Here is a 12160-nt window from a genome sequence, read left to right as displayed (position 1 = left end):
ACAGGGAAAGCCTTCCAATACAGGCTGTCTCTGCAGCAGGACAACATCAATTTATAAGCATTTCACTGGAACATTAGCAGAGGAGAAGCCTAAAATGCTCACAGTGAAAGAAGGTTAAGTGGAAATTAAACCATGACTTCTCTTCTACCATTCAGGTTTTCAGGACTTACCACAAAGTTAGAAAATGCGTGTTACACGTGCATCTCAGTCCACATCATTCTCTGCAAATTTCATGAGTCTTGAATTTCTCACTTATACTTACGAAAATGTATTTCATGTCCACCAAAAAGTAAAATCACCAAATGCTACACATGTGAAATTCATGCCAATGTGTTTAAGCAAAAAGAAAATGATAAAGCAGCAGTTAACAGTGTCCTCCTGTCAGAGAAAACCCTGCTAGGGTTTATCTACATGGACTCTATAGTTTGCCACTGCCCACCATTCTTTTTTATTAATATTTTTATTTTTAATGTTTTATTTATTTTTGAGAGACAGAGAGCATGAGTGGGAGAGGGGAAGAGAGAGGGAGACACAGAAAGCAGGTTCCGAGCTGTCAGCACAGAGCCTGACGTGGGGCTTGAACCCACAAACCATTGAGATCATAAACTGAGCCAAAGTCGGACGCTTAACCTATGGAGCCACAAAGGCACCCCAACTGCCCACCATTCTTGACTATTCTTTCCCATTGTCAACCTCATACTAGTCAAGCGCTCCTCACGCTGAAAAGCATAAGTTGTTTAACCACCTGGATTCAAAGACTTGGAAGTGATAATCCAAAGCAGTAGTCTCTTTTGCAGATACAGACACTTTCCTCCTTCAGGCTACATCCCACCACCCCTAATTTAAGGGGGGCGGGGGGAGGCAGATTCTTTAGGGGGAGATGAGATTGTGGGTCAGTTCTTCTGTTTTCCAGACTTCTTACATGGATTGTTTTGATAAGATTAAAAATTAAGGTGCAAAAAAGAGAATTTCTTTTCCAGTCATTTAGGTAAAAAGACCAAAAAAGAAACAAAAAAAGGATTAAGCTAGTTTGAAATTTCTCACTGAAGCTAGTTGGAATAATGGTAATGTTTATTGAGCACCCATACTAATTAGTCACTGTGCTAAATACTTTCTATTACATACAATACCACTATGAGACAGGTACGTTTTGTAAATGAGAAACAGAAGCTTAGAGAATTAAAATCAGTTGCTCAAGACCATACAGGTATTTCATGTTGGGAGTTAGGAGCAGGAGGTTTCATCTTGAAAGCCTATATCTTATCTACTATAGTTAAAATGAAAATAAATGAAATTTTTATTAACCACATATACTTTTTCTAAAATGAATATGCATTAGTGAAGAAACTAATCTAGAAAACATAGAAGAGTTGCTTAAATCAAACAAGTTAAATGTCTACTGTCTGGTAATAGATCTCCTAAATGTCTCCCATAACTACTGCTGAATAGCTTCCCAAGTAACTAAATCATTCAGTGTCCTGATATAGCTGTGAAATGATTTTTCAAGTGACTCTTAAAATAATACTATTTGCAAATGAAATATGCTGCCCTCTTACAGTTGTATAAATACCTTATTTCGTGATGTATTCACTGCCCTATTTCTGCTCAGTTTCCTCCTCTCCTCCCCCACTTCCTCTCTGCCTTAAGATCCTTTAAAACCAGTTCAGTTCCCCCTTTTCAAAGAATACCTACAAATATGCACCATCTACATCCACCCAACAGGACTCTAACATCAGTGACTATGTTCAATAGTTACAGGAGGATACAAAGCAAAAAATGAACTCAAGAAAAAAACAACAGCATTTCTGATGCACCTTCATCTTTAGACCTACTCGTTTACAGATTCTAAACATTCTTATTTTCCTACTTCACACGTGGAATCCTGACTTTAACAACTAATACGCCAAAAAAAAAAAAGCCTGCTTTTTCTTAGTCTTTCTTTAAAAACAGTTGTTCCACACATTTTTCCATAAATAAGGTATTGAAAAAATCAGCATACCAAAAAAAAAAAAAAAAAAACCCAAAAACCAATGCACTGTTATAAATATATCACATTTTTAGTAATACAAGTTTTAGTGATATAATTTAGTAACATAATTAGTTTATTCTGAATCATTTCTGGAACTTGTTCACAAATTGCTTTACAAGTAAATATAGTACATACAAATGCTAGTTACTTACCAGTGGATTAACATGTACTTTCATTCATTTACTCAACAAATATTTACTGAGTGCCCAAATGACTTTTTTTTTTTTTTTAAATTTCTGAATCAAGAGGAGTGATAAAGGCACAGGAGCTGAAGTTAAAAGGTCTTGGTTTGAAACCTGGCTCTTGTACTTACTAGCTCAGAGACTAAGGGTGGTCAGTTAACCTCCAGGTTAGCATTTCACCTATCTACTTGATAGGAGAAAAAGTAACTACTCATAGGATCTTTGTTGATTATGCTTTAACTGATTATGCAAAACAGCACAGGACCTACCAGTAATAAGCGTTCAATTAATGATAACCGCAGTAAATATATTTTAATACTGAGGAAAGTAGTTGAAGGAGATGACCAATAAATGTTCTTTTTGTCTTTCTAGAAAGATGGAAATTTGTGAAACTTGATATTAAAGACACATTAAAAATAGAAATCTTAAGGTTATGGAAAAAAACTTCCACTTTTTTAAAAAAAAGATGTGTTAAATATGTAGGATGAAATAACAACAACAACAAAAATTAAGGTATGAAAGAAAAAGAGATGGATAAAGAAAATCCTGAAAACTCCTGTGTGGGTGATAGGTGTATAGAGGTTCCTTATACTACTCTATTTTTGCAAAAATGCAATTTTTTATAACTATAATTGCAATCCCAGAACATGCCTAACACATTTCCTCATATTCAGAAGAGACTAGGATTTTGGCCTTGAGATCTGTTGAACTAATAATAGTACCTCCCTGCTCAATAATTCAGTACAGGTCAAGTTTTGTCAGACAATTCTACCTTTCACTATAAAGGTGAGTGGAGGGAATAAATGTATTAAAGCATTAAAAAATGCAAGCTCTTCTGCTGCTCATTAATATTACAATAGCAATAATGCACATTTTCCCATGCCTTCCAAAAATACAAAATTGCTTGTTCTTAAATTAAGCTTTTAAAAACAACTTGCACCTTCTACACTTTTGAAATTACAAGGGATATATGTCAATCATATTTCAATAAAGCTGGACAGGAGAGAGATATTACTAGAGAATCATAGGCACAGCCAAAGAAACCTAAAGATATGCAGAACAGAGTTGCTACTATCTTTAAAATTTGAGGGATATTATTATCAATTCATGTAAAGGTTTTAGGTGATGTTTATAGACTGCGTTTAGGTTTTATCACTGATTAACAATATAGCAAACAAGCAGAGGGAAAGAGGCAATTTTCTTAAGAGGCTTAAGAAGCTTAACCTACAGAGTCTATGCCACCTAAATTAAGCTGACTAAAACAACACAAAATTTCAAGTCACACTTCGCCTATCTCTGGGTAAGCAAGTAAACACTAGTAAAAAACAAACTAGAGCATTTAAGAAAGCAATCATGTTTGTGTAACCCTTAATTCCTAAAATAAACTGGTTGGCTCTATCAAACATATTCCTAATTCATAATTAATTCAAGTCTCAAATGAAGCATACTTGCCATCGGCAATCATTCAACGGCAAAGCGCATGATTAATCACCCAAATACAGCATCTTTTTAAAGAATGCAAAGCCATCTGCAGTTTCCGCCTGGGTTTACACATTCACTAAGCACAGGCAGGCATCTTTAAAAACAACAACAACAACACAGCAACAACAATAATTAGGAATAAACTACGATGGCCTGAGAGATTACATCTCTCCGCGCTTTTGTATACCCTGGAAATCAATAACGCTAAAGTCAAATTGTAACATTCCCCAACTTTGGTTTAACGCGAGCGGTGGACGCCGAGCATCCGCCCACTGGCCTCTCGTGACTCGGACTACTTTGACGCACCGGGATGCGGCTCACCTGACATTCCGAACCAGCCATTACCAAGAAAAGCCAATTCTGCGGGGAGGAAAAAAAAGGGGGGGGTGCTCCCTTAGGGTACCCCTAAGGACCCCCTTCTGCCGGCACCCTGAAAGCGAGGGGCCACGCCACCCCCGGCCCTGAGCGGCGTCCGCACCTGCCAGGAGAGGCTGGGGGCCGGGGTTCGGCCGCATGGGAAGGGGCGGCCCAGCCCCGGCCCCTCGGCGTCCTCCCTGGCCCCGCCGCTGGGGCAGGAACCGGGGCCGGAGGTTTCCGCCCGGCGCCGCCAAGCCCGCCAGGGGCCTAGCTCGGGCTCCCAAGGGCCCGTCCGCGGCGGCGGGGGCGCGCAGCCGCCTTGCGGCCCGGCCCGCCGAGCCTCTCCGCGGCGAGCGCGGTGGCGGCCGCACCTGCCCCGCGCCCTGCCGCAGCCCCGGCCAGTCGCTTCACCCACCTGGCGCCCCCGCCGCGCCTCCCGTACGTCACAGCGCGACCCCGTGCCCCTCGGCACCCGCAGCGCGGGAGCGAGCGGACGCCGGGAGACCCTGCTCGGCAGTCGCCGCCGCCGCCCGGTTCGTCGCCAGGCCGCCGACAGCGAACCTGTTGCGCAGCGTGTCACGGCCGCTCGGGCTTCGCGGCGCCGCCTCAGCCCCACAACAACATGGCGGCCGCGGCCTCCGCAGGAAGCCGGGGGGCGGGGAGGTAGGCGACGGGCCGGGCGGCTGACGGCCCGCCCGCCAGCCCGCGGCCGGCACCGACTCCCCCACCGTCGGGAACCCGAAGTTGGCCCGGGCGCGGCTCCTCACCCCCAAGAGTCCCGGGGCACCGAACCCCGCGGGCCTGGTGCCAGACTTCCGCTCTCCCCTCGGGGAGGCCCCGAAGCCCCGGGACCCGGCAGCCCTTCCTGGACCAGCGACGGCCCACCTGGCTCCTCCTCCCCGAGGTGACATGTTGAGGTTGGGTGGTGCGTTTCCTGCCTCTGCAGAACCCCCAGGGTTTCAGGGAAGGCCTAGCCGAGTCTGACACATGCCTGTTGCACCCCACATGGGGTGCTCTCCCGCGTCTTGTCCCTCTCTCGGGTTAATGCGCTGATCTGAGCTGGGATTCTCCTAGAATGGGAATCTGGGGCAGGAGAAGGAGGCTGTTCTTGCGCTTGTTTATGGGTCTGTTACAGCCAGCAGAAGAACTGACCATACCCAATGGTCATCCATTCAGCATTCCTCACTCCTCTGTAACACATGACAAAGACCGACAAGGTAGGGACCTCCCCACCTGCCTCCACTTGGGAGAGCAACTACCCCGTATACTCTCACGCGCAGTAAGAAGACGTTCATCTCTGCCCAAACTCCACTACCTGCAGGTCTGAACATTCTTCCCCACGCTATAGTTGCCTGACAACTGAAGATCAGAGTATCACCTTTTTCTCAACCCTTCTGGTCCCTGGTGTCCCCACAAAACACCAGACTTCAAGTTACTACCATATACCTTTGCCCTTAACACAGCATTCTTTCAAGAGAAAGGGTTTCTGTTAGCTGGGGTTAGAGGAGGAGTCACTGTTCCTATGGGTGTAACAAAATGGGGTTACAAGACCCAATAATTCTCTTGGCTTTTTGAGGCAGAGTGGGGCTGGTCCCAGGTACAAAACTCATATTCCGCACCCCCCCCCCCCCCCCCCGCCCCAGGACTTAAGCAGATAAAGGAGAAATTTGTGCAGATCAAATGATCCCATGGCTTCATTACTTACCTGTTAGGGCAGGTGAAGATGGCAAGGCTGGCCTGAGAGGGATGGCTCCAAAGCTTAGGCCTATCTGGCCAACCAACCCATGTGAGGGACTTAGCAAACATCAGTGATGAGAAACAGGCTTTTCCCGCTCTCACACTCGGTGTTTTTCCTAACTCTTCGGATTAGGACCTGACCAAGACCTGACAGACAGGTCCTGTGCTTCAGTGACATAGTGAGGCCTGACTCCTTTGTGTTAGTCCAGGAAGTCTCTTATCTACTGGGGACCAGTCAATCTGCAAATAGGCCACCCAAGCTAAGGACAACACTCTTGAGCATATGGTCTCATTCTCATGGCAGACCTCACCAATTAATTGTGGTACTCCCTTTCAGAGCCCATATTTAAGGGTCTAAACCTCTGAATCCTTCTCGACATAATGCTCCAGAGACTTGGCCTAGTGTGAAACCTGTTTTTTTTTTTTTAATTCTTGATAGGCAGATAGCCAGTCTCTATATCCCTCCCACCATTTGGTCAATGCCATTTGTGTTTTCTGGGTTCTGGACCTGGGGAAATTCACCGAGTCCTTTTTCTTTCTGAAGGAGGTGCTGAATCCATGGCTGGATAAAAATGAAGTTTGTAAAAAGGAATATTTATAAACAAATAAAAAATATTTCAACATCTCCCCTAAAATAAGTAAAAAATTTAGCAACCTGTCGTGGAAATTGGTGTCCTGTATACAACTGGGAACCTGTAGTATCCCGACTGCTGAAACATTATATCTCAGGGTTCCGTAAGGAATCTTGAAGCCAATTTGTCCATCCTATCCTACTCATTCAGTATTTATCATTTACATAGGTGACATATCCACCATCCTACTTCTTTGACATCCTCTTCTGCTCACAGATCATACCTTGGAACTGTATCTGTAATTTCTCTCCTTGGTATTTCCCAGATCCCACCACTCTTGTTTACCTGCAGCCTAACGGGTGATCAGATACTTGGAGGAACTAAGTCCTACCTTAGACATATAGGCATACCTGTTAAATCTAAAGAAGATTAGGAATTACTATAGTATGAGAAGGCTGAGAGGTCAAGAAGGGGACTAGGTATATTTTTCTTCCCCAACTTCTTCCACAATTTAGGATAGATTCTTGGGTCTATTCCTGGTAATCTAGCTTTTACCATGGGAGCATTTAATCTCAATCTGTTTTCCTTACCTGCACTGATTCTTCCCACCCCAACCATATATATGCTATGTTCTATCAATCTCTCTTTGTTTTAATTAATTAGATTCTATCCTTAACCCCATTCCTACTCCGTCTACCCTCAGAACAAACCCACAATGGTGGGAAGAGGCTATAATAGAGAACATAAGCAATTCCAGAGTCTAAGCATCCCATGAGATAAATAAATTATCCATCCTATAGAGTAGGAAGGCTATGAGAATCTAGAGCTCATATGTAATGCCTCCAGTAGTAGTAAATCTCCAAGACAATGCAATAAATAAATAATTTAGAACTTCCCTTATTGTTTCTTGTAGCACAGGTCTGTTGGGTACAAGTCTTCTTTGTTTTATCCAAAAATGTTGTTTTACTTTCATATGAGAATTGTATGTCCCCTGAATATGGAATTCCAGATTGACAGGGTTTTTTTCTCTTTCAGCATTTTTTTTTAATTTTTTTTTAACGTTTATTTATTTTTGAGACAGAGAGAGACAGAGCATGAACGGGGGAGGGGCAGAGAGAGAGGGAGACACAGAATCAGAAGCAGGCTCCAGGCTCTGAGCCATCAGCCCAGAGCCCGACGCGGGGCTCGAACTCACGGACCGCGAGATCGTGACCTGGGCTGAAGTTGGATGCTTAACCGACTGAGCCACCCAGGCGCCCCTCTTTCAGCATTTTAAAGATGTTTTTCCATTCTCTTCTGGGCTTCTTGGTTTCCACTGAAAGTCAGGTGTTGATCAGATCATTTTCTCCTCTATGTAATATGCTATTTTCTCTTGCTGCTTTCAATGTTTGCTCTTTATCTTTGACTTTCAATAACTTGACCCTGATGTGCACCAGTGTTTTGTTTGTTTGTTTGTTCTGTGTGGCATTCATTTACAATCCTGTATCTACAAATTTCTGTCTTTAATCAATTAGGAAAAATTTTAGACATTATTTCTTTAAATTTTTTTAATGTTTATTTATTTTTGAGAGAGAGAGAGAGAGAGAGAGAAAGCAAGAGAGCATGAGCAGGGGAGGGGCAGAGAGAGAGGGAGACACAGAATCTGAAGCAGACTCTTCACAGAATCTGCGCTGTCATCACACAGCCCGACATGGGGCTCAAACCCATAAACCTTGAGATCATGACCTGATCCAGAGTTGGGCACTTAACCGACTGAGCCACCCAGGCATCCCAGACATTATTTCTTCAAATACTTTTTTTCTGCCCCATTCTCTCTCTCATCTCCTTCTGGCATTACACGTATATTTGATTGTTTGCTATCATCTGGGTTCATATAGATGTAGCAGTATTAAACTACTATTGAACACCAGAAAAACCTGCTCTACCTTCCTGATCCTTAGGGCATCTGAAGATAGGAGCATTGTGCAGTGGGAATCTAAAGCTGTGCCCCTTTTACCTTCTGTCTTTGGTGGGAGTAATCTGCCTCTATTGTTAGCAACTGAGCTTTTTAGCCAGGGTGTCTCTTTTATTCTGTAGGAAAAAAACCCTTAAAATATCTCTATATTACTCTTGAACACACACACACACACACACACACACACACAGACATACCCGCACACATTCTATCAGAATGATTCTATTTCTTCTGAGAAATAGCTGGAAAGTGAGGTTTGTCTCTTTTTTAGTCTCTTTTTTCTTTCAAAACCCACACAAAAGACTAGATGTGCTGACAGTCATTCTTTGTGCATATAGAACATAAAGTCAAAGTCAATCTGGGAAACCAAGCTGAGGCTGCCCTAGTATTTTGACCATAAGAGCAGTTGAAAAGCAGGTCAGGGATATGGGAAGTCAGGGTCCTGGAAAAGGCCTAGGGTTTCATCTGGTATGTATTTGCCGATTCATTAATTTGATATTTGTTTTCATTCAACAAATAGTTATTGAGAACCTATCATGTTTTAGCTACTGGAAACAAGGAGTTAGCAAGGAATTAGCACTAGTGGAAGCAGCTGACCCAATTCAGAGGCATGGTTAATGGGCCAAACTGGTTCCTTTGCCCTGTTACCGGCTTGGTAACCTCCTGCATCCTATTTTGGAGCCCTGGCGTAGATGAGAAATATGGAAGAAGCGGAAATACGAATGATTGAAGGGGAAAGAGGAGGGAAGGGAAATTCCCGAGCACGCAGGAAGGAGTGTTCTCATTATTGGGCCGCTTGTGTCATGCAAAACTTGAGATGCTGGCTTAAGGCCTGATGGTACTGGAAGAGGCAGTACCAGGCATATTAGAGGGGAAGTCAGCCCAGACTTGGCTCGGGGCCAGCACAGCAGGGTGGAGCCAAAGGCCAGACTGGGGCAAGGCCCTAGAGCTCTGGACAGGACGTGCCCATTCATGACTGAAGCACTAGGGGCTTCCAGTCTGGCAGGTGTAGCTCAGGGAAAGGGAATCCAGCCTGTATTCAGAAGTCAGACGTGCTTCCTGTCTGGCACATTTGCCCAGCTGTCTGTTCAGTTCATTGCTGCCGTCTCCAGCACAAACCTGGAGCGATTCCAGTTCCCTTCTTGTAATAACCTCACTAGTATTTATGTGGCATTTTGCACTTGATGGAGTAATTTTGTTATTTCATTTAATCCTCACAACAATTCTGGGAAGCAGGGTAAGGATCTGTTTGTGATCCTCTAACCTTGGTTGGTATGAAAGGAAAGAGGTAAAATCAGGCCTCAGTCTTGTGTGGGTAGTTTTCCCATGCCCAGTTGTTGTGATTTTTCTTTTTTCCCTTTTAAATAGAGAAACACAGGCCATGCTATTCTGGGTTCAGATAGCAACAATGTTTTTGTTTAAAACCTACAGTGGATCAGATCATTTTGTACTATGTGGCCCAGTCTAGCTGGACAAACATTTTTATTTCTAGAATTACCATTTTCTTCTTTCTAAGTAAGATAATATCTTGAGCCAATGAAATACAAGAAAGACAACTGCCCCTACACTGGCCCCCACCCCCACTCACAGGAGAGAGAGAGATGGAGTTCTGTATTTGCTGTGGTGCAAGGGTAGATCCCTGGCAAACGGGAGGCCACATTTTGTTCATTTAGATGATACCCTTATAACTTGCCCTGTCTTGATTTACCTCAAGAACAAGATGAACATCTAAAAATTAGGGCAATTAAATCACTGCCCAAAATGGTGTCAGCAACCTCAGCATGGTTGCCATTCTTATCCACCCAAGGGCAGAATGACCAGAATTCTCCACCCAGGAGAACCTCTCTCTGCACTGGGACTCAGATGGAGATTAGGATTGGGTGCTTAGTGCTATTTGCCATTTCTTTTGTTTTCCCCTTTGTGTTGCATGTATCCAATAAATAGGCCTTGTTCTTTTTCGAGTACCTATAGTTTAAAAATGTTTAATTCGGTAGAATCACATAGGAGGGCAAAGAAGCACAAAAATAGACTTGCTCGCAAATTAATTGAACCTTAGAAGCCATTCCTCAACAGGTGGATGTCTGTGCCTTTTTTGCATAACTTGAGTGTCAAAAAAAGTACAGCATTTGAATGAAGTCATTCAGCCATAGTGATGAGAATGGCTACTATCCAGTTTTCCTAACATTTAACCACCACGACCATTGCTTGCCTAGTGTGCCTGGCACATATAAATATAAATACAAATATAGTCTCTAGCAAAAGGTAACAGTGCATCCCAGGTATTATAAACCGCACTTCACAGGTGAAGAAACTATCATTTAGAGAAATTGGATCATTTTTCCACAATCACCTATTTAGAAAGTGGAAGAGCTAGAATTTGAATCCTTATTTTTATAACTACCAAGACCATGATCTTTCTACCCTACAATACTTCCTCTCACTATACTACAGCATTAGCAGTTTCTCTGTATTAAATATACATGAGTAGGAAATTCCAAAGTAATTTATCTTGGAAGAACAGTTCCCCAAAATATGAAGATGCAAATAGTAGGTCAGGTTCCACTGTGCAGTCAGACACATGGTGTCATGCTCCTGGAGCATGTGATTCCTGCCACTGCAGTCAGGAATTCATGCCACAGTGCACTCCTCTTCTCTGTGTTGGCCATGGATTTGGAGGGTGTGACTTAGATGGTCTTATTCCTTATTTTCCTTTAAGAGTCTGTCATGTAAATACTTTTTAAGGAGAATCCCACCTGATCATTTGAAGAGGAGTAGAAGCAGTGGCCTTAAAGATGTACACTCAGTCTGGCCAGTGTGAGCCATAGCAGTTAATTAAATGAACATCTTGCCATTCGCAACCACCCACATTGACCCAAGGTAATTTAGTAAGGTCAGATTACTCAAAATACTTAGAAGAGCTTCATTACATTCCAAATAGCTGAAGGAAAATAAAATCTTAATGTCTGTGTCTGATTTTCAATTCTGTGAAACGATCTGACTACAGAACATTTTTTTTCTTCTTTATTGAGGTATAACTTGCAGATCGTAAAGTATACACACTGTAAATGCGCCAATGCCTAGATTTTACATAAGTGAAACACAGTATGTACCTACCTGTGCCTGGCTTCTGCCCAATGTTATAGACAGTCCATTTGAAGCAACAGAATTTTTACCCCACTTTGAAATGCTTCCTACAATTCACTCATTTGTAGGAGGAGAAATTTTTTTAAAAGATTTCAGACGAGGGGCGCGTGGGTGGCTCAGCTGGTTGAGTGTCTGACTCTTAATTTTGGCTCAAGTCATGATCCCAGGGTTGTGGAATCCAGCTACCACATCAGGCTCTGTGCTGAGTGCGGAGCCTGCTTGAGATTCTCTCCCTCTATTTTCCTCTGCCCCTCTCCCCCACTTACATGTGCTTTCTCCCTCTCTTAAATAAATAAATAAATAAATAAATAAATAGGTAGATAGATAGATTCCAGACTAAGTCATCTTCAAGAGATTGCCTATTATTTTCATCAAAAAGTAATTAGTGAAAATCTTTGTGTAAATGTTTTGCATCCATTTATCTCTCCATCTCTCATCTTGTTCTAAAAAATAATTGCAAGAGAATTGAAAACTCTTTGTTTTCAATTCTCTGTTCTGGAAAATGCCAGCATTGTGTTGGTATTTAAGAAAGTTGTTGACCAACCTCCCCATATCCAGCAATGTTTTCATTTTCTAAAATTCACTTTTTTCTTGAGAAAAAAAGGGGTTTTATTCCATTTTATTTTTATTTTCCAAACAGCATTATTTTAATAATTCTATAGTTTTGAAGTACAGGTAGATTCTAAATAATGCAGTTGCATCA

At 42.7% G+C, this 12160-nt stretch overlaps 2 protein-coding genes across 17 annotated transcripts in view; one reads left to right on the top strand and one right to left on the bottom strand.

Annotated features, from left to right (window-relative positions):
- The window catches only part of ITSN2 (intersectin 2), a 148033-nt gene extending 142259 nt beyond the window's left edge, over positions 1-5774 (bottom strand). For 8 of the 16 annotated variants that reach the window (XM_023252049.2, XM_023252053.2, XM_023252054.2 and 5 more), the window contains exon 1: positions 4466-4591. The gene's annotated coding sequence lies outside the window, so the exon portion shown is untranslated. Of the gene's footprint in view, positions 1-4014; positions 4147-4171; positions 4306-4465; positions 4592-4817; positions 4958-5755 lie in introns of those variants that run through there. The other 8 variants (XM_023252050.2, XM_023252057.2, XM_023252051.2 and 5 more) reach the window with 5 other exon arrangements.
- Positions 1-12160, top strand: part of LOC102902347 (synapsin-1-like) — a 45920-nt gene that overhangs the window by 377 nt on the left and 33383 nt on the right. The window contains exon 2 of the mRNA XM_045055105.1: positions 4131-4954. Within this exon, the coding sequence (XP_044911040.1) occupies positions 4131-4954 (824 nt within the window). The remainder of the gene's footprint in view (positions 1-4130; positions 4955-12160) is intronic.

This window comes from Felis catus, chromosome A3 (assembly GCF_018350175.1).
Source record: "Felis catus isolate Fca126 chromosome A3, F.catus_Fca126_mat1.0, whole genome shotgun sequence".
Classification (NCBI taxonomy): domain Eukaryota; kingdom Metazoa; phylum Chordata; class Mammalia; order Carnivora; family Felidae; genus Felis; species Felis catus.
Note: the sequence above shows the minus strand (reverse complement) of the source record. Positions and strands in the feature narration are given on the sequence as shown.